The 26,751-nt window shown below is 42.8% G+C and overlaps 1 protein-coding gene across 7 annotated transcripts in view; it reads right to left on the reverse strand.

Moving 5' to 3' along the window:
* Nucleotides 1–5,459: 5,459 nt before the first annotated feature.
* Nucleotides 5,460–26,751, reverse strand: part of LOC121550542 (signal transducer and activator of transcription 3) — a 31,247-nt gene continuing 9,955 nt past the window's right edge. The window contains exons 2-23 of one of the 7 annotated variants that reach the window (XM_041862842.2): nt 26,153–26,295; nt 16,204–16,540; nt 16,004–16,085; nt 15,667–15,767; nt 14,534–14,685; nt 14,130–14,288; nt 13,802–13,894; nt 13,603–13,662; nt 13,449–13,478; nt 13,242–13,335; nt 13,103–13,150; nt 12,856–12,939; nt 11,679–11,777; nt 11,352–11,487; nt 11,150–11,202; nt 10,943–11,037; nt 10,329–10,468; nt 9,961–10,179; nt 9,734–9,776; nt 8,834–8,896; nt 7,426–7,523; nt 5,460–7,256 (exon numbers count right to left, since the gene is read on the reverse strand). In XM_041862842.2, coding sequence (XP_041718776.1) covers nt 7,204–7,256; nt 7,426–7,523; nt 8,834–8,896; nt 9,734–9,776; nt 9,961–10,179; nt 10,329–10,468; nt 10,943–11,037; nt 11,150–11,202; nt 11,352–11,487; nt 11,679–11,777; nt 12,856–12,939; nt 13,103–13,150; nt 13,242–13,335; nt 13,449–13,478; nt 13,603–13,662; nt 13,802–13,894; nt 14,130–14,288; nt 14,534–14,685; nt 15,667–15,767; nt 16,004–16,085; nt 16,204–16,540; nt 26,153–26,280 — 2,367 coding nt within the window. In that variant the 5' untranslated portion in view covers nt 26,281–26,295 and the 3' untranslated portion in view covers nt 5,460–7,203. Of the gene's footprint in view, nt 7,281–7,425; nt 7,524–8,833; nt 8,897–9,733; nt 9,777–9,960; nt 10,180–10,328; nt 10,469–10,942; nt 11,038–11,149; nt 11,203–11,351; nt 11,488–11,678; nt 11,778–12,855; nt 12,940–13,102; nt 13,151–13,241; nt 13,336–13,448; nt 13,479–13,602; nt 13,663–13,801; nt 13,895–14,129; nt 14,289–14,533; nt 14,686–15,666; nt 15,801–16,003; nt 16,086–16,203; nt 16,541–26,152; nt 26,296–26,751 lie in introns of all 7 variants that reach the window. The other 6 variants (XM_041862841.2, XM_041862840.2, XM_041862839.2 and 3 more) reach the window with 6 other exon arrangements.

Genomic DNA, 26,751 nt, shown 5'->3' on the forward strand with positions numbered 1-26,751 from the left:
ACATTAACCATAACCATAACCCTTACCTAACCCTAACCTTAACAATTTTAAATGTCAACTTCAATGGGGGGTAGGGACTTCCCAAGGATCCCGGATAGCGGAAACCCTCTAGATTATCTCCCTCTCTCTCTAACCGCCCACTTCCGGCGTTTTCTGTTTGACAGGCGAATATTGTCTGTCATATGAAAACATGAACATGTGCAATATATTGGCCCTACTTCAGTAAGTGAATTTACCAGCATATGATAGCCTAACCTAACAAATATAAGGCAATGAAATGATCAAACTATCTAATTCTGTATTGATGATCAAATAACAACAACAATAATAATCATAATAAATAGATGAAGGAGAAATGTTGTATTATTATTATTTTCCTACCTATTATCATGTTATATGCTATTGTTATAATCATCATTAGTAGTAGGCTAGTAGTAACAGAAGTAGCCTTTGTTAGAGCAATGTGATCTATTTCTAAATAGCACTACAATACATAATGTGTAGTCGGTACATAGCCTATTGATGAACCACATTGAACCACATATCATGTTGCCTTCAATGTGTCTCAATGGGAATAAAGTGGAGAAAACCAATGGGAAGTTGAAGAGATGGAGAAGCCCAGCTCTAGGAAGCAGCAAGGCCAAGTGTGAGATAAACTTTTCTCAGATTTGTAGGCCTTAGTACCCTCTATGTTCTGCTATGCACTCATATAGCCACTGACAGACCTTCAACACACAGCTAGGGTTCTGTCAGGTCAGATGGAAAATAGCATCTATTTTATAAATACTTTTTGTGAACAAAATAGGCAGAGGATTTTGTCTCATTTGACTAAAAGCAGAGGTGGAGTGAATGAAAGACAAAATGAAAGTGATTCATCTTTTGCTAGGTCCTTGCAGGCAGTAGATTTAAGCACAGCATCCTTCTCCCTACACAGAGGGAGTCTAGAGCCTGATAGATGTTAGCAGAGAGAGTGTGTGTGTGTCACTGCCCAGAGGGAGACTTTTTCTCTGCCCTTTCCAACTGTAAAGAAGTTAAATGGTCAAATATGTGCTACACACTATTCATACAGATTTACACAGATCCACAAACACAAACTGCAAAACAATCCTGTATGGTAGATGACAAAAACCTTTCCATTGACTGTAAAACATCCCGTTGTTATTAGTCCTCAAAGTGATCATGTATGGATATGATCATCATGGAAATTCTAACTTTAGAATGCTGTGCAATGTAATATTGACATCTCCTCTAGGTGGAGGAGCATAGTGACACCTGGTGGTAGAGGAACATTTTTATTTTTATTTTTTATTTAACCTTTATTTAACTAGGCAAGTCAGTTAAGAACAAATTCTTCTTTACAATGACAGCCTACCAAAAGGCAAAAGGCCTCCTGCGGGGACGGGGGCTGGGATAAAAAAAGATAAATATAAATATAGGACCAAACACACATCACAACAAGAGAGACAACACAACACTACATAAAGAGAGACCTAAGACAACAACATAGCATGGCAGCAACACACGACAACACAGCAAGGTACCAACCCAACATGAAAACAACATGGTAGCAACACAACATGGCAGCAGCACAACATGGTAGCAGCACAAGACATGGTACAAACATTATTGGGCACATAGGGGGGAGTGAGGCCTAAGAGGGCTTTGTTAATAAGCCTCAACCAGTGGGTCTTGCGACGGGTATACAGAGATGACCAGTTTACAGAGGAGTATAGAGTGCAGTGATGTGTCCTATAAGGAGCATTGGTGGCAAATCTGATGGCCGAATGGTAAAGAACATCTAGCCGCTCGAGAGCACCCTTACCTGCCAATCTATAAATTACGTCTCCGTAATCTAGCATGGGTAGGATGGTCATCTGAATCAGGGTTAGTTTGGCAGCTGGGGTGAAAGAGGAGCAATTACGATAGAGGAAACCAAGTCTAGATTTAACCTTAGCCTGCAGCTTTGATATGTGCTGAGAGAAGGACAGTGTACTGTCTAGCCATACTCCCAAGTACTTGTATGAGGTGACTACCTCAAACCAGAATAGACAGGGTGTTATGATGAGTTTCTGGTATCGAGAAGTTCAGGATGCAAGAGAGCAGTCGACACTCAGCTGGAGAGTTGATTCATCTTTATTACAGTACTGGATTCAATGACAGGCGGTACGGACGTAGCCTCTTGTCATCTGAATGACTTCCATAGAAAATCTCTCCGTTTATTTAATGCTCTCCAAGCTACTTCTATCCCACAGTTGACAACCATTATTGAGTGTCACTCATCTCCTACCATAGTATCACCCTACATGGTTTCGTGTGGCACCCTAGCCAGGCTATTCCCTCACGTACCCCTCCTAAAATAGCAACAGTGGCCCCCAATCTATCTTGGCACACCGACCATCTGTCACTAACCCGTGACATCAATAACACATGGTGTGTCCTTGTCCTCTCTCCCACATGCAGCTCAGGAGTTTACAAACATTAATAATCTTGTATTTTTGGTAGTTCTGTGCGTGTATGTTTGTACATAGCGAAGTATATGGCTGGAGACAAAAAACAACCAGGAAATATGAATCTCATTGAATAACCTCCATTACAGATAGATAGGCCTACATGCACCCAATCCCAGCAGTGTTGGTCCCTGGAGACTGAACATTAAATTACATGTTAACTTGTGTGATTGATACTGCATATAAACATAAACGATTCAGTGACTAATGACTATTTTATGAACCAGAAATTGGTCCACAGTCCATTTTTCCTCCTCTGTAAGTAAGTGTCATTCGGTACGCCGCTAGGCATTTGAAATATGAGAGGTTTCAGACTTAACGACTGTCACTTGGAAGCTGGAAGTGTTATGCGAAAAGCCAACATTTCTCAAGACAAATAAGCCATGGCAAAAGTATGAACACATTTTTTATTATTTCTAACTCCAGTTTCTCACAAAAAAAACATATACAATTGTTATGGCAACAACAGAAAACCCACATAAACACACACTCCACAAGGCCTGCAAACCCCCTCTATGCACACACACAACCCCAGCCATACATCAGGCCACTTCACAGCACACTGTTAAAATGGAATCGATTCTCCAAACGGATTGGCTGCTGGCCAGGCAGGCTGGAGGGTTGACATTTTGCGTTCAGAAACTGCTGAGTCAGCAGCTGCTGATTTTAAAAGGAAAAGCTCTCAGTCTCCCTCTGCCTCTCCACGCCCCTTCATTTCACCACTCACCTTAACTCAGCTCCTCACGCCTAGCAGGACAGGGGAGGGCTAGTTCCTCTCAGAGAGAGATAAAATAGAGAAGAAATAGAGAGAGGGAGGAAGAGAGAGACATAGACAGACATAAATAAAGTATGTGAGGAGACAAGAATGATAAGAAAAATACTATATTTCACACCTGCCATCTCAGACCAGTTTACACCAAGGAGGGACAACTATAGCCAATGTAAATATGTGAAACCACTGTGGAGTCCCCTGACCAGACCTGTGTGCTGCTATGCAGTGAATGTGAGATGGGTTTCCTCAGTGTAGTGAAGCAGCACGCACATGTTCAACGTGCCGTCATTATGGGATTTCCAGTTTCACCACGTACAGAAAGAAGGTCAGGGGTCGTTTTGAAAGATTGAGTCAAAACTCAGAGGAATTGACAAATAACATTCCAATGCATTTACATTTTATGCAGAATCTCTATCCCATAGACAAAGTCAGTCATTTTCATTTATTTTTTTGTCTGAGTCTCTGCTCATCTCACAGCTATAGATGAAAGGCTAAAGGCAGTGTTAAATTAAGGCAGAGCGGCAGACATCCCTGTTTAATTGCCTATTGATCCAACAGACTATCACTCATACAAGTGTTGTTGGATCAACTCAGGCGTTGGCATGCTTCAGTTCGGCTGATGCCTAACGCTTCGAACACACCGACTGTGTCTTGCATTTTGGTACACAGAAGTACATTAATTTCCAATGGAATGCTTCCATTTGCCTCGCAGCATTGCGTTGCAGAGGCATTTGCAGTGCGTTCTGTGTGGTGCATACATTGGATTTATCCAACATATGCGTCAAACTGTATGCATAAACGGGTTGCAGAAATGTTAGTAGAAGGTGAATGTTGAACTTTTGCTGCACACATATCTAGATGATGCTGCATACTATTTTGCGCAATAACACAGTCGATGTGTTCAAAGCGTAACCCGAACCGAACGAGTGCATTCGCATACTCCCTTAAAAGACCTTCGCGTGAAAAACGAGAAAAAAGCGGCAATAGTACTGTTTGTCCATTTTGAGAAGCCATAGCCACTTTCTCAAAATAGTCAGAATTAATCTAAGATCATTTAAGAAATCTGTCATTAATTTTGACGTTTTTGCTGTTGAGATCTTAGTCCCGCAACTAAGATGTTTTGTGCAGTATTTTTCAATGAAAAAATTTGCATGAAAACGAGTCGTCTCTTGTTGAATGATAGAGACTTTATTGAAGAATCCCTACTGTTGACCAATCACCGACGAAGGGGCGTAGATTCCGGCTCCGAACTTCGGTTTGCCTCCAGAAAATGTTTTGTGTGCCGGAACAGCCGAAAACCCCCCCACCGAAGTCCAAAACTTCGTCATAATAATATGAACGATCTCTACCGAACTGTTTCGGCCAGGTAGCATGCGGACGCTTTAAGCATCAGGCAAGATGTGTTGGAGCAATTAGGTAATACTCAGAGGATATGCAGTCAGGAGACGAATGACGTATAGATAAATAATATTTCTTCTGAATATTCATGATTAGCATATTTCGTCACAATATTGTTTTGAATGTTGTTTTGGACTGATGCCCGACTAAGCACTCTACTCAATGCATCGTCAATGAGCGCTGATGATTCTGTCAAGTGCATTACATTGGCTTAGAAATACAATGACATTCAAAAGGAGGCAAATAATTAGTAGGAAAACCTTGTCATCATTTTGATGTCACCAGATTGACTTTAGATGCAGTATAATGTTAGCTAGCTAAGGTTGAGGGGAGGCCACATGATTTTAGCTAGCTAACGTTAGCATTGCTAGCTATTTTTGACGAACTTTGTTAGCTAATGACAACACTGCCTGAAGTAAATTTGATGACATGATAATGCTAAAGTTGATAAAGTTGTTTCCTACTAAATATTTGACTACTTTAGCAATGTCATCTTATTTCCAGGCACTATAGTGTAATTTAGACTAAACAGTAGTTAGCCTCCTTCCAAAATTACTGGGCTTATCACCACTGATGGAGGGCGGCTGGAGAACTTTCATAACAATGGCATGACTTGACTGAGTGATTGAGGCTCAACCTATGAATAGCTTGTTTGCAAACACAAATATGTAAAGAATTTAAGCTATGCAACTGGCTCACAGGTAAAAAAAATACATAAAAATCTGCTTAAAAGACCTCAATCAAATACGGAAAATCAAATAAGAGACAAACATGAGTCCATATGAGGGATAATATTTTTTTGTTTTTATGATTTTTAAACAAATATAAGATTAGTTACAGCATAATTTATAGATAGCTTTTTTTCAAATAACATCTACAGAGTGAACTCAATTACAGATTCCACTGAGCACTTAAGTCATTAAGCGAGTGTGGTGTGGTATCATATCATATCCATATACAATCAAACAGAATAGTGAAATGTCATTAGAAACTGATACTAACATTATGTAAATAACAAAAAAAAACAAGGTCATGGTCAACACATACAAGAAGTGTTCGCTTAAAATAAATCATTAATACGGTATGAGATACGGTATGAGATAGGCACTACATAAACCATTATGGCACAGACTAGTGCAGTACTGTGGCAATGATAATCTCCATTTTTATGGATCAATGAAAACAACAACTGCTATTCACATTATGACAAACTATGAAGGACGAAGGGGGTGTGTATGAATTAAAAACCCCAGAGAATAATGTACATTTCTATCTACAATCGCAGGTTGGCATTTATTGTCATGAATGTTGACCTGGAGGCAGCTCTGCAGTGGTCACTAGCTGGCACAGCCACAAAGTCATAACATCTGATTTTAAACCTAACCCTAATCCACACTTCTAACCCTAATGCCTAACCTTAAATTAAGGAAAACATTTTTTTAACGATATCGCCAATTTATACTTTGCATCTGGCACAGCTAGCGGAAATTGCTCTGGGCAAGATTCATGACAAACGTCAACGTGCTCTACAATCCAGGGAAGAATCAGTATTTTCCCTTCAACTGCCTGCTGAGAGCGGGGTTGATCCCAGGCTGAGACAGGAGAGAAGGTCAGGGAAATATCCTGCCATTATCAACGCCATTTCAGACACCTAAAACAAAAACCACTGCCATTCACATACATTTTAGAAACGCAACATATTACTGACTCATTGTGTTACAGTGAGATTATAGATAGTTTTTTTTTCTAAAAAAAGGAATAAGATTCAACCGGAAAGAATGGACCAGGATATTTCTCAATCAAATACAAAGGAAAATAAAGATACGGGTGTCCCCTTCAATAGAGAATTTCATGGGAGACAGACGGACGGACTACCAAAAAGGTTGTCATAGAATAGGTAATTGAGAACTATGAAGCTAACAAAGAATAACTTATTATCTTTGAAAAGCTAGATAGCAATCTTCCTTTTTAGACATTCTTATAAAAACAAAAGCCCTGGTTCATTAATGAAGTTTGAGATCAAAACCATTTTAAGAAATTCAAGGAAACAAAAATATAATTTTGTATTAAAATATACAATTTAAATATAAGGTACTTTGTGAAACACCCACAGGGAGGGAGACGTGACTTTTCGAAACATTGACACTAATGCCTCGATCACACCGATAGCGTCATTGCATTTTGGTACACCAGAAGTACATTCATTTCCAATGGAACACTGCATTTGCCTTTATCTAACGTATGCATCAAACTGTATTCGTAGATGGCTTGACAGAAATTTTAGCAGAATGTGGTTAATGTTGAACTTTTGTTGCACACATATCCAGATGATGCTGCGTACCATTTTGCGCAATGATGCTGTTGGTGTGTTCGAGGCGTTAAGGTGAAAGGTAAAAAACAAGTGGCTAAATGTAATGTATCTTGTTCCCTTTCACAATATGGGACAGAGGTACCTGTGGGATGATATATATTTTTAAGAAAACGGGGAGTTAAAATATTTAAAATTAGTCTGGTTCATTCGTCTCTTCACATGGGTGACGCCGCGTCAGAACTCAACTCCATGTCCAGAGTGAGGGAATCTGGGAAGACAGAAAGCAAGAGGGCTGCCATTAAAACAAGTTAAACCTTGCCTCACATGCAAGGACAGTACGGGTATGTGCATGTGTGTGTTTGTCTGCGTGTGTGTGTTAGTGTGTGTGTTTGTCTGCGTGTGTGTTAGTGTGTGTTAGTGTGTGTATTAGGACTCACCCAGTTGGCCAGGGTTGGTCTCAGCCTCGTTGTGCATCAGAGAATCCAGGGTGCGAGGGGACATGGGAAACAGGTCACTGGTGTTACCAGAGTTGGTGCTGCAACAAGACAATACAGGATAAGAGAGAGACACCAAGACTAGATGTTAACACATACAGTCACAGTGATTAGATCTCTGTCCGTTTTACCACAATCGATAAGCTAACTGTCAGTCTACTGCCAGTGCATAAGTCATTGTCATCATCATCATCACTGCTGTTATGTCACCATAGATTGGGACAATACTCCACATTATTACATGTCCACACAGTATTCCAGGTTTAAATCCATGATTAAAGAAGTTGTGTTGACTGGGTCGGATTAGTGAAAGGTGAGCCAATGACGACAAGGTTAGGACAGTTCAGCCACTATGTGTTAATGTGCTTCCCAGTGGCCAACGAATGATTGAAGTTGGACTACAGTAGCAGAAAGAAAGGGGGATAGGAGAGCAGTGGATGTGTGAAAGAGAGAGAGAAATGGCTTCTCCTCTTGGGGGCAGCACTGAGCACATTGTCACATAAGGAGGCTGGGACGGTTAGTGGGAATGTTAATGGCAAGTATTCTACACAATCTAGTTGGTTAGAGCAGGCCAGTGGGCAGAAACACACCAAAACCCTCTACACCCCTGACAGACATTTCATTCTAAAAGTGCATGATGTCTCACAGCAACCTACTACTATAAAGTCATATGTGGAGAACAGTGTAGGCTACTGAGGGGAGGACGGCTCATAGTAATGGAGCGAATGGAATCAAGCCATGTGTTTGATACCATTCCACTGATTCCGCTCCAGCCATTACCACAAGCCCATCCTCCCTAGTTAAGGTGTCACCAACCTCGTGTGGTGGAGAAGTAAAGTAAGGACCAATGTTAGGGCGTTAGGAGTTAATCTCCACTGAATGAGACTTCTCCCAATGAGACATTCAGTCTACAGCCTATCAATGCTGTTCTAGCCAGTTCATAATGACTGTGAGATGGGGACCGTTTTGATACAGTTATCAAGCTGTAAACTAAACATGGTCAGTGTGGACTGATTTTAATGGTCATGACATCAATACGTAGACATACAGGGAGTTTTGAAAGGTGAATGATCTACGGAGGATGTGATTGGGAAAGGGAAGCCATCTTGAGTAGGATGAAACCAACTCAAAATGGCTGCATACAATATGACTGGAAGATGCTCTGGTGTTAGAACCAAGGAGAGTGGCAGTGAGTTGGAAACAAAATGGTGAGGGGTGGGGGGAGGGGGGGGTCTAGATGAGGATGGCGAGGGACTTATTACTCCATCCCTTGTCTGAGTCCCACCCTCACACACATAGACGTAGAGAAACACACACACACAGCCCTACATGCCACCCCCCCACTGCCTACCCAGGGAATATCCCGTTCCCAAGCAGCTCGCTGTCCGGAAAGTCCATGAACACGGAAGGGCACCTACGGAGACAGGTCAGGATCTCACTAGCAATCCTCTCCAACACAACAGACACCTCCACCTATGTAGAACACACACCCGTCTAGTCCTACAGAGACAGGTCAGGTTCTCACTGAGCAAACCTCTCCAACGCTGCTACACCCCCCGAAACACTACCTCCACCCCTGGGTTAGCCAGTATACACACCCCTCTGATCCCTCAGCTAATCTCATACACACCCTCTCCGTCCCGGAATAGAGCACTGCATGGCCTACAGAACACGTCTGTTCCCCTATAAGTGCAAGGTAAGTTCTCTCTTTGGTTCTACTCATGGTATTACTGTGTTGAGCGATTCATATTAAAGTTATCTGTATGCTTTTGTCTAGGGATCCTTACTTGGTTTCTACTCTCTGCTTTGCCTAGAGAGATGTGTACACTTTCCTCCCACCTGCCTACAGTCCTGTGCTTCCTGTTCTACTGTCCCCAGGGCAGACCAATGACTGTACAAATAAGGGAAAGACCCTGACTGATAGTGAATCAGTCTGTCACAGTTTGTTGGTGATGACTTTAGAGGAACGATCTGGGAACCACTCTTCTACCAGGGTTAAAACCCCAGCCCCACCCTTACAAGAACCTAACAAGGGGATGTTCTGGAAGACACTCAAATATTTCATAAATAAAAACGTTTCAATTTCAATTTTGCAACATAGGCAGAAAAGAGTGTCAAGACTTTCTAGGAAGGTACATGACTGTCCCAGTTCCCATTACACAACCTAGTGTGAGGTCACTGAGGAGCATTAACTAACCCCTATGAGGGAATTGAACACTAAAAACAGCTCTCAAGGAAAGTGGATACTTACGGAGTTACACAGATGAACTTTGTCTTTAAGTATGGTTGAATGGCTGTGGGAGAAAATCAAAACACGTTTTAGCTTACACACAGATCAAAATATTCCCCATGTCACAAAGCATCAACCTCCAAAACAGTAAAGAAATATTCATTATGAGGTATTTCCAGATCTTCTTTCATTAACAAACTCATCCCACAGTTTTCATGACATTATGTTCAACTTCCTGATTGACTTACTACTACATGGGTCGCCGAGTTCAGCCTCTGGAGCAGCTTCCGGTCGGCAGTACTTCCCAAAGGCGTCCTCCTTGGGGATCTCTGGGAAGAGGTAGACCAGCGGAGACACCAGGATATTTGTGGCGTCCATGATCTTGTATCCCATAATGATCTCTGCAAAGGACATGCTGTTGAGCTGCTGCTTGGTGTAAGGCTCCACCGACTGGATCTGAGTCTTCCCTACAGACACAGAGAGAATGAGAGAGATATGAAACCATGTCACAAAAGCAATAATGAGATGAAACTAAATAATGTGCAACATAGACAAAGACCAAATGACACGCACAATAGAAAAGAAAGAGACAAAGACAGACAGACTGTCCTCTTACCACTGATGTCCTTCTCCACCCAGGTGAAGGTGATGCCTCCCTCCTTACTGCTCTCACTGAAGCGCAGCAGGAAGGTGCCAGGAGGCTTAGGGCTCAGGATGGCCCTCTCCCTCTCCTTACTGATGAAACCCAGAATATACCTGCACAGAGACAGAGACAGACAGAGACAGACAGAGAGAGCAGACAGAGACAGAGAGAGACAGAGACAGAGAGAGAGAGAGAGAGAGAGAGAGAGAGAGAGAGAGAGAGAGAGAGAGAGAGAGAGAGAGAGAGAGAGAGAGAGAGAGAGAGAGAGAGAGAGAGAGAGAGAGAGAGAGAGAGCAGAGAGAAAAATATGACTTTTTATTTTCACTTACACCGGATAGCACAGAGAAAGACTAAACGGGAGACAATTTAACTCCATTACACTTGACACTTTACACTTGTGCATTAACCCTAAAACCTGTACTTGTCCTCAATCCAGTTTCCCACTATCTAGGGTTCAACGGCTCAGTATTACAGTTCTCTGCAGTGCTCATATGAACTCAATGTCATGAACTCAACTCCCTCCAACTTGGATTTCTACCCAGCTGTTCCAGTAACAAGTCGGTAAACAAACAGAAGCGACCGCTCACCCTTCATTCCACAAAGCCAGGATGTACTTCTTAACCAGGTCAATGATGTTGTCTAGCCAAACCCAGAAAGAGAAGCCTTTACCCGCCATGTTCTCCTGAGGACAAAGGAGGAACTAATCAATTCAAACTGAAGCTGTTTACGACAGATAGATAACCATCCCACAATATCAATAGAGAACAAGAGAGACTGATTGGGCAAGGACATACTTTGCAGAACTTGGCCCAGGTGATCTGGCATCCAGAGTAGTTCACACACGGCCCTGGACAAACAACACAAACACATTTATTAGGCATTGATGCCATACAGACAGTACCAGTCAGGTGTAGGTGGACCCATCCATAGAAATATAATGACTAAAGTGGACATTCAATGTTCTCATTCAGAGTTGCAGACAGAAAGGTTCCTCACCAAGTAGTTTCTCAGCCAGGGTGGTGAGCTGCTCGATGGTCAGGCCTCTCTTAGTGGTGGAGGAGAACTGCCAGCTCAGCACCTCCGCTACCTGATCCCACGTCCCCACCGGAGGCTTGGTGAAGAAGTTCACGTTCTATAGGACATGACAACAGGAGGAGGAGGTCAAAGTAGATTCATTTCTCACACATTTTAACCCTCTCCAAGACAGATGGCAATGCAAAGAATGTATGACACAGTAAAGATGATATCAATAAGACTGACTGTATTTGGGGGACAGAAGTTACAGGACAGTGGTCTAACACGAGGTGGCACTAGCTGTCTTACCTTGGGGTGGTTGGTCAGCATGTTGTACCACAGGATAGAGGCCCAGGCGTTGGGCATCTGGCAGATGTTGGAGATGACCACCACTGGTAGAGAATGGGTCTAAAGGACCATAGAGAAACACGTGAAGAATGGTTAACCTGGACATTGGATTAATGAAGATATACGTATGGAGCATTCACACTTTTTACCAGGCTTTCAAAACTCATCTAGGTTGTTTGGTCATTCTATTCAAGTCTGACATGAAATGCCATTTAATAAATTATCTAAATTCTACGATGAATGGACATTTTTATTTTTTTGATGGCTGTGACAAAGTAGTTGTCCATAAGGGAGGAAAAGCTGTCCATGTTCTGAGTGAGATGGCAGAGACATGGAGTGTTTAGTCCCTCACTGAGAATTAAGTCTTAATCACACAGCAGCACTCCTCCTCGCCTTGCTAAATGGTGTCGTTTATAGAAGACGGGAGTGTTGTGATAAATTATTTCACAACGTGGGTATGCCAAACCCTCTAACACACGCACGCTAATTTCCCTCCATTTCTCAATGCTAATGTGTTAATTATCCTGGCTAATGCATTTTCACACTGCTGTGTTCAGGGGGGCCAGCGCCGCAGTGTTGAGCTCAACACAAAGCCCTGCAGGGCATAACCACTAGATGAATGGTTCCTGTGTCCCAGCAGGGGGCTTGGGCTAGCTACGGTGCTATCAGAGGGAAGAACAATGGTGGTGTTTAGGGAGGTATAGAGTGGGTTAGAGACGGATCACCCCTGGACACGCTCCACCGGCCGGGGGTTGAGGGGAGGGATGATGGGTGCGAGGAGAAGCAACAGTAGGAAGCATGGAGATCAAGTGTGATTACTGAATCAGCTCATTGGCATTCTGTGCATGGGAGAGCAGAGCCAGGCCCCTGGAAGCCTTGGGCACCATCTCAAGATAATGATAATGACTCGTCTATTGGCTCGCTGCGTGTGGCAGAGCTGACGCTTGGCCTTAAATATCTAATCTCCATGTAATTCCTGCTGATGTAGGATTAAGGTGGAGTTAGGGGACTACATGCTGAGTGTTTGGTGTGGCCGTAATGAGACCTGACAAAGACCACCTGGGAGATAGGAAGCACAACAGCAACTCCCTAAGCCGACTGTGTGTGTACACAGGTAGAGAGCTAAGCTTGGTCTCACCTCCAGGTCGATCTTCAGACCCTGGTGGTAGACCTCTGTCTCAAAGGTGATGAGATGGAGCTCCTCTGTGACGATCAGGGAGGCCTGGGGAGGAACAGGACAGTCAGCGTTATAGGTCGATTGATGCTACTATCAATACTGATGACAATAGAACTATAAATTCCCAAAATGTTAAGTTTAATTTAACAGTATAGCTACACCAGTCACCATAAGAAAAGGAGCATTCAAGACTGAGTGTGGGACTCACATCACTGTTGGTCCTGCCACCATTGCCACACCTCTGTTCCCTCAGGGTCTGAAAGAGAAGGGCAATTAGCAGTCAAGCAACATACTGTACCGTACCACACTAGGCTCACCACTATACTGACTAGCAGACAGTCACTCACCAGGTGTTTGAACTCTGCTGACAGACTGCCATTGTTGGACTCCTCCATGTTCATCACCTTCGTGTTGGTACCAAGGATGTTGAACTTTCGGGACCTAGGATGAGCAGGGTAGAGTAGGTTATTCACAGGCTCCATGGCAAAAGGGACATTTTAAGACCGAAAGCTTTGGAGTCATCAAAGGGTTTCAATGTTACATAAGTCACTTACCCTCGAATAGCAGCCACGTCTCCAGATTCCCTGAGAAAAAAAACAATAGAGGTAAATTCACAAAACAACTTCCCTGGGACAGAGTCGATCGTTGTGTTCTATGCAAATCAGACATGATCATGGGAGTGATGGACGATGGGCACGCAAAACTCACTTGTCAATAATAACTTTGATCTTCAGCTGGTAATTCAATTCTGGAAACTTCACCAGTAATCTGAAAAGTGAGAAAATATTTGGAAAATAACATTTGGTGAGAGCACATAATGCAAAACGCCAAAGGCATCAAATAATGCAGTTTGTATTCAACATATTCATCAACTGGTGGCACTGAGTTTTCCCACAGCTCCTCTTACCTGACTTTGTTGGTGAACTGCACACCTGTCTTGATGACCAGTGGTCGGTCTGGATGCATGGGCATACAAGGCTGCCTCTCCACCACGAACGCACTGCAATACCACGACCAGACAAGAGGCGGCGCATTAGAGCACAGTGGTGGAAGTCCGAGATAGACAAAGCTCCGAAGCCTCATCTAATGCCCATCATAATAAAAGATGTCCAAATATATATTTGTCTATGCCATGTATCCAAAACATCTAAATATTATACAAATTCTATCCTATAATAAATATCCAAACCATCTGGACATGTGATAGGTGTTGAAGCTAAAGAGAAGCTCCCCACCTCTTCATGAGGTTCCTGAACAAGTCCACTATCTTCTCCTCCAGAGCGGGCCGGTGCTGGATGATTGGGTCTCCCTTATAGGACACCTTCTGCTGGAGCTCCTCCAGCTTCTTGATCTGCTGGCGGATCTGCAGCTGAGACTCAGCCAGGGACGTAATCCTAGAGGTACCAAAGGTTAGTCTAGGTCAGTCATTATGGCAGTGCTACTTTGTTTATGTTAAACTACATTTGGAACTACAATTTATCTTATGGTGTCTTGAATTGACTACAAATTCTCCTTCTTCGCCTCTCTGATGTTTACTCTACATGAGTGTTGGGGGAGATAGATAGTGTACGGTGATGGAGAGGACACATAAAAAAGGGGTTTAACATGTGGAAAGTAAAGGTTACTAATGGTAACTGACCATGTCTCCAGGCGGTCCAGGCAGATGTTGGGTGGTCCTCCGATGCAGGCAATCTGCTGCCTCCTCTTCCAGTCAGCCAGCTCGTCATCTGTCAGGTTCTTCTGGACAAAGTCCATGGCTGACAGCAGCCCCGCCATCTCTGTCACAATTTGCTACAACAGAGAGGGACAACAGCACATTCTTCAGACACTGATACAACCACAACCAGTGTTAAAGTGATATTCAGGGGGTTCTGGAAATACTTTAAAGATATATTTTATGAATCCACACGAGATGGAAATTTGTCTTCTGCTTTTTATCCAACCCCCTGATATATACACACACACATTAGGTTGGAGAGGCTGGAGCAGAGGGCAGCCACAGTGCAGCGCACAAGGGAAGGTAAGCGGTAGGAGGCACCTGAGATATTGATGCCAGCAACCCTCCGGTTGCCAGCTCAATCCCCACCAGCACTGGGATTCGAACCAGCAACCCTCTGGTTGCTGGCCCGGTTCTCTAACATCGAGGCTACCGCTGGATGATTATATCTTGCACATGATTCTTAGGATGATTAGTGAATTACTGAATTTGTTTTACAATTTTGGCCTTAGGGAAATTATAATTGTTTTAACTAAATAAATAGTCTCCACCCCCACATTCTCCAGAAGTTGACAGCTATTACCGCCCTTCTTATCTTGTTCATAAATATTTAGTGCCTGACAGCAGCATGAATATTAATTTAACTCAATTGAAAATGAATCATCGAGCACACATCAATATCAACACACATACAGATCCCTGCATGTGTAGTGAAAGGTACTGCTGCTGAGTCCGAATGTTTAAGTCGGGACTGCAATAGATAGGGAAGCAGGCTGCCTGGGGCAGACAGGTTGAGCTTGCTGCTGATAATTATAGAATGAATAACCCAATTCTATAGCTTACAAAAAAAATGATTATTTAACAAACATGTTAGTGTGCAGGTTTATGTTATTTCTTGCACACGCATATGTAGTTCGAGCGGAATGTCAACTAACCTAGCCTACCTATTGCAGAAATTCTGACTATCCTGATTCAGGGTAAAAAGGACCCTCTAAAAGAAGGGTGTACGATGTAGGGTCCAATGGACACTAAGGAGGGGTGTATAAGGGCCCTACCCTCCTGAGCTGGTCCAGAGCACTCAGCATCTGTTCCAGCTGAGACATCTTCTGCCTGGTGGCTGCCGCCTGGCTGTTCCCATTCATGTCCTGGGACAACTCTGAGCAAATAGGAGAGGAGTTGGGTGGGTTATCTGTAGATTTAAGAGTCAGTGATATTTGATAGAATTTGATGGTGGGTCAGAGTTTCAAAGCAAGAACCAGCCAAATAAATAGTAGTAGTAGATTATAATAGTAGAGCCTCTTAAAGACATAAAATATATCCTATCCACAAATTCAGATAAAATTCTAGCAAAACATTTATAGAATTTAATGTAATATTAAATGTGAAACTTACCACCCTGACTTTTAAGGGTCTTGTAGTTGAAGTCAAAATCATCCTGGAGATTCTCAAGCATCTTCATCTTTTGTTCCATATCCTATAGCAAAGTAACACGTAAAGCATATAAATCAAATGAGGTATTAAATAATATGTCTGTGTAAAAACACATATTGAAGAACAAGATCCTGTTCTTTGGACTAAACATGCAGTCTCACCTGCACCCTCTTCCTGATGTCCTGCAGGTTGTGCTCCAGGATCTGTTGTTTCTCCGTCACCACAGTGCCAGACGGGTGAGATGCCGTTCCGTCCTGTGCGGCAGTGGTGGCGGTCTGCAGCAGCCTCTGCTCTTCCCAGAGGCAGCGGGCTACAATGCGGGCGATCTCCATGGGTTTCTCCAGGTACTTGGACTGCAGGTGCTGCTTAATGCGACGCAGGTTGTGCTGGTAGAGCACGTTGTTCTCCTGCAGGAAGCGGCTGTACTGCTGGTCAATCTCCCCCAGCAGGTTGTGGAACACCAGCGTGGCGTGGGACTCCTTGTTCGCTGCGTACGCCCTGCATAGAGCATATAGAGCAGGGGTGTCAAACTCATTGCGCCCTTGCAGCTGGAGGAAAATCTATTCCCAAGTGGGCCGGACCGGAAAAATCATGGTATATATAACATAAAAACAACAACTTCAGATTGTTTTCTTTGTTTTAATACGATCAACATACAACATAAAGCTGGAGCCTGAGGACAGTGTGTCCAAAATAGTACAAGCACAGCATCACTATTAATCATAAAACACGTCAAGTTTATTTGAAAATTCTAAAGAAAAAGAACACAAACACACAATGCCTCAGTGATTAACAGAACTGTTTCACAGATCACAGAACTATATCAGGGTGTCATTTCTCAGGCAGAAATGTAGATAAAAAATAATGAAATCCTGTTCCCCAAACAAGTGCAAGAACCACAGAGTCAAGAATAGGTTAAATATACAAATAAAATAAAAACAATTAAAAACAATAGCACATCAACATAAAAACATATAAACATAAAGCTGGAGCCTGAGGACAGTGTCCAAAAGCACAACATCACTATTAATCATAAAACACCAAGTTATTTGAAAGTTCTGAGGACAAAGAACACAAACACACAATGCCTCAGTGATTCACAGAAGTATATCACAGATCACAGAACTTTATCAGGGTGTCATTTCTCAGGCAGAAATGTAGATACAAATAATGAAATCCTGTTCCCCAAACAAGTGCAAGAACCACAGAGTCAAGAATAGGTTAAATATACAAATAAAATAAAATCAATTAAAAACAATAGCACATCAACATAAAAACATAAATCTGAAAGCGTTGCTCAAACTCCCGTAACAGTCCCGTTATTTTATCTTTGAACCGCTTCATGTCTGCCACATGTTGGGTCGCGCACACATTTTTCAGACAGGGGAAGTGAGCTGCATCACCACCGGCAAGTTGCGTCTCCCACAATGACAGCTTCAACTTGAAAGAACGTATGCTGTCATAATACTGCGTGACAACTTTGTTGCGCCCTTGCAGCTGTTTGTTCAAGTTATTCAGGTGCTCTGTAACATCCACCATAAATGCAAGGTCCTGCATCCATTCTGCGGAATGAAATTCTAACACTGGTTTGCCCTTTTCTTCCTTGAACTGTTCAATTTCTTCTCGTAAATCAAAGAAACGCCTCAGCACAGCACCTCGGCTTAACCATCTTACCTCAGTGTGGTATGGCAGGCCATAGATGTGGTCTTTCTCTCTGAGAAGGCTGTCAAACTGATGGTGATTCAGGCTTCTGGATCGGATGAAATTAACAGTTTGGATGACCACCTTCATGACGTTATCCATCTTTAATGACTTGCAACACAAAGCCTCCTGGTGCAAAATACAGTGAAAAGTCAAAAATCACGTCCTCCATTTGCAGATTGCACTTTCTCTCTGAACTTTGTCACAACGCCTGCTTTTTCCCGATCATTGAGGGCGCACCATCTGTAGCCAGGCTGACAGCGCGGGACCAGTCCACTCCGACCCTGTCCAGCGCGCCGACGAGTGCGGTAAAAATATCAGCTGCTGTCGTTGTATCTGTCATCGGCACCAACTCCACGAACTCCTCGGTGACGGTCAATGTGTCATCAACTCCGCGGATGAAAATGGCCAGTTGTGCAACATCTGTAATGTCCGTGCTTTCATCAATTGCAACCAAAACGCAATAAATGACTTTACTTTTTGCTTCAACTGGCTGTCCAAATCCACTGAAAGATCGGAAATCCTGTCTGCAACTGTGTTTCTTGTCAGGCTGATATTTGCAAAAAGCCTGCCGCTTTTCAGGGCACACAATCTCCGCTGCCTTCATCATGCATGTTTTTACAAATTCACCCTCACTAAATGGTTTTGAAGCCACTGCGATTTCATTAGCAATGAGGTAGCTAGCTTTCACTGCAGCGTCACTGATGTCTCGGCTGTGAGTAAACACAGACTGCTGTTTCTTCAGACCCGCCAACAGTTCATTCACCTTCTCTCATCTCCGCTGTCCTTGAAAGTTGTCATATTTATCGGCATGAAGACTCACATAGTGGCGACGAAGGTTATATTCTTTCAGCACTGCAACATGCTCTGAACACACCAAACATACAGCTTTCCCATTCAATTCCGTGAATAAATAGGATGACCATTTTTCTTGGAACACTGCGTCCACTTCTCTTTTTTGACAGAGACATATTGGGGCAATGAGGGTGCCAAAGCACATAATGTTAAAAGTAGAAGCTGTAATAAATATCGCGGGCAAAACAAAGTAGCTCATTGGCTGCACGTGCTTGACCTACTTGCTCTGCCCCGGTATAAACAGTTTGCTTGCTTAACACAATTGCTATTGCGCCATCCAGTGGACGCAATTGGAACAGCAGTTTATTTTATTGAAAAATTGCAGCGCATTTTTATACTTTACAAAAAATATATATATAGATATATTTTTATTTATTTAATTTTATTTTTTAGAAATCATCTCGCGGGCCGGATTAAACCCGTTTGCGGGCCTGATCCGGCCCGCGGGCCGGACGTTTGACACCCCTGATATAGAGAGTGGTTTAGTGAAAGCTTATGTTTTTTATTATCTTTATTTACTTAACCAGGTAGGGTATTGAGAACAACATAGAGTAACAACCTAGCCTCTAATAATGTTCATATCTCTAGTTATTAGTCAAAGAAATCCACAGATATATATATATATATAAACTCAGCAAAAAAAGAAACGTCCTCACAGTCAACTGCGTTTATTTTCAGCAAACTTAACATGTGTAAATATTTGTATGAACATAACAAGATTCAACAACAGACAAACTGAACAAGTTCCACAGACATGTGACTTGGGGGGGTCAAAATCAAAAGTAACAGTCAGTATCTGGTGTGGCCACCAGCTGCATTAAGTACTGCAGTGCATCTCCTCCTCATGGACTTCACCAGATTTGCCAGTTCTTGCTGTGAGATGTTACCCCACTCTACCACCAAGGCACTTGCAAGTTCCCGGACATTTCTGGGGGGAATGGCCCTAGCCCTCACCCTCCTATCCAACAGGTCCCAGACGTGCTCAATGGGATTGAGATCCGGGCTCTTCGCTGGCCATGGCAGAACCCTGACATTCCTGTCTTGCAGGAAATCACGCACAGAACGAGCAGTATTGCTAGTGGCATTGTCATGCTAGAGGGTAATGTCAGGATGAGCCTGCAGGAAGGGTACCGCATGAGGGAGGAGGATGTTTTCCCTGTAACGCACAGCGTTGAGATGGCCTGCAATGACAACAAGCTCAGTCTGATGATGCTGTGACACACCGCCCCAGACCATGACGGACCCTCCACCTCCAAATCAATCCCACTCCAGAGTACAGGCCTCGGTGTAACGCTCATTCCTTCGACTATAAACACGAATCCGACCATCACCCCTGGTGAGACAAAACCGCAACTCGTCAGTGAAGAGCACCTTTTGCCAGTCCTGTCTGGTCCAGCGACGGTGGGTTTGTGCCCATAGGCGACGTTGTTGCCGGTGATGTCTGGTGTGGACCTGCCTTACAACAGGCCTACAAGCCCTCAGTCCAGCCTCTCTCAGACTATTGCGGACAATCTGAGAACTGATGGAGCGATTGTGCGTTCCTGGTGTAACTTGGGCAGTTGTTGTTGCCATCCTGTACCTGTCCCGCAGGTGTGATGTTCGGATGTACCGATCCTGTGCAGTTGTTGTTACACGTGGTCTGCCACTGCGATGACAATCAGCTGTCCGTCCTGTCTCCCTGTAGCGCTGTCTTAGGCGTCTCACAGTACGGACATTGCAATTTATTGCCCTGGCCACATCTGCAGTCCTCATGCCTCCTTGCAGCATGCCTAAGGCACATTCACGCAGATGAGCAGGGACCCTGGGCATCTTTCTTTTGGTGTTTTTCAGAGTCAGTAGAAAGGCCTCTTTAGTGTCCTACGTTTTCATAACTGTGACCTTAATTGCCTACCGTCTGTAAGCTGTTAGTGTCTTAACGACCGTTCCACAGGTGCATGTTCATTAATCGTTTATGGTTCATTGAACAAGCATGGGAAACAGTGTTTAAACCCTTTACAACAACGATCTGTGAAGTTATTTGGATTTTTACGAGTTCTCTTTGAAAGACAGGGTCCTGAAAAAGTGACGTTTCTTTTTTTGCTGAGTTTATATAGTACCAGTCAAAAGTTCGGACACACATTCTCATTCAAGGGTTTTTCTATTTTCTACATTGTAGAATAATAATGAAGACATCAAAACTATGAAATAACACATATGGAATCATGTAGTAACCAAAAAAGTGTTAAACAAATCAAAATATATTTGAGCGTTTTCAAATAGTCACGCTTTGCCTTGATGACAGATTTGCACACTCTTGGCATTCTCTCAACCAGATTCATGAAGTAGTGACCTGGAATGCATTTCAATTAACAGGTGTGCCTTGTTAAAAGTTAATTTGTGGAATTTATTTTGAGACAATCAGTTATGTTGTGACAAGGTAGAGGGGTATACAGAAGATAGTCCTATTTGGTAAAAGACCAAGTCCATATTATGGCAAGAACAGCTCAAATAAGCAAAGAGAAACAACAGTCCATCATTACTTTAAGACATGAAGGTCAGTCGATACAGAAAATGTCAAGAACTTTGAACGTTTCTTCAAGTGCAGTCGCAAAAACGATTAAGCGCTATGATGAAACTGGCTCTCATGAGAACCGCCACAGGAATGGAAGACCCAGAGTTACCTCTGCTGCAGAGGATAAGTTCATCAGAGTTACCAGCCTCAGAAATTGCAGCCCAAATAAATGCTTCACAGAGTTCAAGTAACAGACACATCTCAACATCAACTGTTCAGAAGAGACTGCGTGTATCAGGCCTTCATGGTCAAATTGCTGAAATGAAACCACTACCAAAGGACACCAACAATAAAAAGAGACCTGCTTGGGCCAAGAAACAGGAGCAATGGACATTAGACCTGTGGAAATGTGTCCTTTGGTCTGGAGTCCAAATTGGAGATTTTTGGTTCAAACCGCCGTGTCTTTGTGAGATGCTGCGTGGGTGAACGGATGATCTCCGCATGTGTATTTCCCACCGTAAAGCATGGAGGAGGTGGTGTTATGGTGTGGGGGTGCTTTGCTGGTGACACTGTCTGTGATTTATTTAGAATTCAAGGCACACTTAACCAGATGTTTAACACTTTTTTGGTTACTACATGATTCCATATGTGTTATTTCAGTTTTGATGTCTTCACTATTATTCTACAATGTAAAAAAAAAAGAAAAAAGAAAGAAAAACCCTTGAATGAGTATGTGTCCAAAATTTTGACTGGTAGTATACAGTTGAAGTCGGAAGTTTACATACACTTAGGTTGGAGTCATTAAAACTTGTTTTTCAACCACTCCACACATTTCTTGTTAACAAACTATAGTTTTGGCAAGTCGGTTAGGACATCTACTTTGTGCATGACACAAGTAATTTTTCCAACAATTGTTTACAGACAGATTATTTCACTTATAATTCACTGTTTCACAATTCCAGTGGGTCAGAAGTTTACATACACTAAGTTGACTGTGCCTTTAAACAGTTTGGAAAATTCCAGAAAATGATGTAATGGCTTTAGAAGCTTCTGATAGGCTAATTGACATCATTTGAGTCAATTGGAGGTGTACCTGTGGATGTATTTCAAGGCCTACATTCAAACTCAGTGCCTCTTTGCTTGACATCATGGGAAAATCAAAAGAAATCAGCCAAGACCTCAGAAACAAAATTGCAGACCTCCACAAGTCTGGTTCATCCTTGGGAGCAATTTCCAAACGCCTGAAGGTACCACGTTCATCTGTACAAACAATAGTACGCAAGTATAAACACCATGGGACCACGCAGCAGTCATACCGCTCAGGAAGGAGACGCGTTCTGTCTCTTAGAGATGAACGTACATTGGTGCGAAAAGTGCAAATCAATCCCAGAACAACAGCAAAAGGACCTTGTGAAGATGCTGGAGGAAACAGGTACAAAAGTATCCATATCCACAGTAAAACGAGTCCTATATCGACATAACCTGAAAGGCCACTCAGCAAGGAAGAAGCCACTGCTCCAAAACCACCATAAAAAAGCCAGACTACGGTTTGCAACTGCACATGGGGACAAAGATCGTACTTTTTGGAGAAATGTCCTCTGGTCTGATGAAACAAAAATATAACTGTTTGGCCATAATGACCATCGTTATGTTTGGAGGAAAAAGGGGAATGCTTGCAAGCCGAAGAACATCACCCCAACCGTGAAGCACGGGGGTGGCAGCATCATGCTGTGGGGGTGCTTAGCTGCAGGAGGGACTGGTGCACTTCACAAAATAGTTGGCATCATGAGGAAGGAAAATTATGTGGATATATTGAAGCAACATCTCAAGACATCAGTCAGGAAGTTAAAGCTTGGTCGCAAATGGGTCTTCCAAATGGACAATGACCTCATGCATACTTCCAAAGTTGTGACAAAATGGCTTAAGGACAACAAAGTCAAGGTATTGGAGTGTCCATCACAAAGCCCTGACCTCAATCCTATAGAGAATGTGTGGGCAGAACGCAAAAAGCTTGTGCGAGCAAGGAGGCCTACAAACCTGACTCCGTTACACCAGCTCTGTCAGGAGGAATGGGCCGAAATTCACCCAACTTATTGTGGGAAGCTTGTGGAAGCCTACCCGAAACGTTTGACCCAAGTTAAACAATTTAAAGGCAATGCTACCAAATACTAATTGAGTGTATGTCACCTTCTGACCCACTGGGAATGTGATGAAAGAAATAAAAGCTGAAATAAATAATTCTCTCTACTATTATTCTGACATTTCACATTCTTAAAATAAAGTGGTGATCCTAACCGACCTAAGACAAGAAATCTTTACTAGGATTAAATGTCAGGAATTGTGAAAAACTGAGTTTAAATGTATTTGGCTAAGGTGTATGTAAACTTCCGACTTCAACTGTGTGTGTGTGATATATATATACACACACACACACACACACACACAGTGGGGTGAACAAGTATTTGATACACTGCCGATTTTGCAGGTTTTCCTACTTACAAAGCATGTAGAGGTCTGTAATATTTATCATAGGTACACTTCAACTGTGAGAGACGGAATCTAAAACAAAAATGCAGAAAATCACATTGTATGATTTTTAAGTAATTAATTTGCATTTTATTGCATGACATAAGTATTTGATACATCAGAAAAGCAGAACATAATATTTGGTACAGAAACCTTTGTTTGCAATTACAGAGATCATACATTTCCTGTAGGTCTTGACCAGGTTTGCACACACTGCAGCAGGGATTTTGGCCCACTCCTCCATACAGGCCTTCTCCAGATCCTTCAGGTTTCGGAGCTGTCGCTGGGCAATACGGACTTTCAGCTCCCTCCAAAGATGTTCTATTGGGTTCAGGTCTGGAGACTGGCTAGGCAACTCCAGGACCTTGAAATGCTTCTTACGGAGCCACTCCTTAGTTGCCCTGGCTGTGTGTTTCGGGTCGTTGTCATGCTGGAAGACCCAGCCACGACCCATCTTCAATGTTCTTACTGAGGGAAGGAGGTTGTTGGCCAATATCTCGCGATACATGGCCCCATCCATCCTCCCCTCAATACGGTGCAGTCGTCCTGTCCCCTTTGCAGAAAAGCATTCCCAAAGAATGATGTTTCCACCTCCATGCTTCACGGTTGGGATGGTGTTCTTGGGGTTATACTCATCCTTCTTCCTCCAAACACGGCGAGTGGAGTTTAGACCCAAAAGCTCTATTTTTGTCTCATCAGACCACATGACCTTCTCCCATTCCTCCTCTGGATCAACCAGATGGTCATTGGCAAACTTCAGATGGGCCTGGACATGCGCTGGCTTGAGCAGGGGGACCTTGCGTGCGCTGCAGGATTTTAATCCATGACGGCGTAGTGTGTTACTAATGGTTTTCTTTGAGACTGTGGTCCCAGCTCTCTTCAGGTCATTGACCAGGTCCTGCCGTGTAGTTCTGGGCTGATCCCTCACCTTCCTCATGATCATTGATGCCCCACGAGGTGAGATCTTGCATGGAGCCCCAGACCGAGGGTGATTGACCGTCATCTTGAACTTCTTCCATTTTCTAATAATTGCGGCAACAGTTGTTGCCTTCTCACCAAGCTGCTTGCCTATTGTCCTGTAGCCCATCCCAGCCTTGTGCAGGTCTACAATTTTATCCCTGATGTCCTTACACAGCTCTCTGGTCTTGGCCATTGTGGAGAGGTTGGAGTCTGTTTGATTGAGTGTGTGGACAGGTGTCTATTATACAGGTAACGAGTTCAAACAGGTGCAGTTAATACAGGTAATGAGTGGAGAACAGGAGAGCTTCTTAAAGAAAAACTAACAGGTCTGTGAGAGCCGGAATTCTTACTGGTTGGTAGGTGATCAAATACTTATGTCATGCAATAAAATGCAAATTAATTACTTAAAAATCATACAATGTGATTTTCTGCATTTTTGTTTTAGATTCCGTCTCTCACAGTTGAAGTGTACCTATGATAAATATTACAGACCTCTACATGCTTTGTAAGTAGGAAAACCTGCAAAATCGGCAGTGTATCAAATACTTGTTCTCCCCACTGTATATGTGTATATGTGTGTATATGTGTGTATATATATATATATATATATATATATAAAAATAGGTTTCCTATGGATGATTGACAGTATAATTGAAAACATATTCCCATTAAGTCAAAAATCTCTGATGTGTGGACCTACAACCATCTTTGTGGTACCATTTGAAAGTTTCCCATTTGAGCACATTTATCAGCCAAAACATGACACCCACCCTGTATTCAAGAGCATGTTGTGTCTCAACCGATAGTGGGCACAACACAAAAAGCTTAGATTATGTAAAATAGATTCTAAGCTACAACATATGTGAATATGAAAAAACCCTGTAGTTTACACGTTTTTAGATAATTGACATTAAAGGTTAAAAAATGATTATTTCAATACAAAAAACGTTTCCCCCCCAGAAATTATAAAATAGTTTGACAACCCTGTTTATAAGCTTTTAAATTATATTAATCTCAACCGCTTATCTGTTCCAGTGATTAAGACATGGATGTCTCATGGTGGGGTATGCAAAATAGGTAAACTTTAAGAACCTTTACCTCTTGAAAGCTTTGGCATTAAGGTTCAAAAAGTCATTTTCTGAGCACTTCCACAATGGGCAAACGTGTATGGAAGGTTTTGTACGAATCAAAAGGGGTGCTGTCAAAAATTAATTGAATTCATATGGATTTACCCTTTTTCCTGGCAGAACTGACAACATGTCATCATGAGATGCCAATTAGGTCAATAATTTCCTGTGTGTTTTTCCCTGACGTGTTCCCTGCTAACAGTCTAGCTGTAATGCTGTTGTTGCTATTTCAAAAGAAATCATAACGATTGTAGAGGAAAATCAATGTCACACTGATGATTAAAGTCAACAACAAAAAATACACTATTAACAAATACGATGAGTAAGTACAACAATGAGCCATGTTATCCTGCCGAGTCTTGCCAGCAGCAGTGGTGTTAGTGAACTGTAAGTACTTGGTACCCATTCTGTAGTGATGTTGTGAACCATAGGAACTAGGAAAGTACCCACCAGTCCTGGCTCTCGATCCAGGGGGCGAGGAACTGCCGGAGCTCCATGGGGAAGCTGTCGCTGTACAGGTGGTACAGCTGCTCCAGATACCTGGTCTCCAGCTGCTGCAACTGGTTCCACTGGGCCATGATGCCTCCACAACCCTGGATAGGACACACAAGGAAACAGTTAGAGGGAGAAATGGAAAGCAAGGAAGACGCAAGGAAGCCAGATACTAATGAGGGGAACAGCTGTGGTCTCGACACAATGTTCGGCTCTTGAGAGTTAGCCAATGCAGGAGAAAACCTTGAGGCTACCATACAGTATGTCTCTGCTTTGAAACATTTCAATACCTTGATCAATTTATTTGTTCTAACCCCATATTGCCTTGAATCTGATGAGAGCATGTATAGACACACGTCATATTCTCCCTGACTGGAAAACCCCTGAAAGCCGAAGACAAAGTATCTGATGGTACCTCAGGCAGCTTCCTATAAACACAGAGACATCCTGTTCAGCTCAACACACAGCCTTCACCGAGAAACACAGACCAAAATAAACCCTGGCCTTTGGCCTCCTCATCAGGCGAGGTGAGAAGACAGAAACCCTGTGGTCTCCCC

Source organism: Coregonus clupeaformis, chromosome 35 (genome assembly GCF_020615455.1).
Source record: "Coregonus clupeaformis isolate EN_2021a chromosome 35, ASM2061545v1, whole genome shotgun sequence".
NCBI classification, from domain to species: Eukaryota; Metazoa; Chordata; class Actinopteri; order Salmoniformes; family Salmonidae; genus Coregonus; species Coregonus clupeaformis.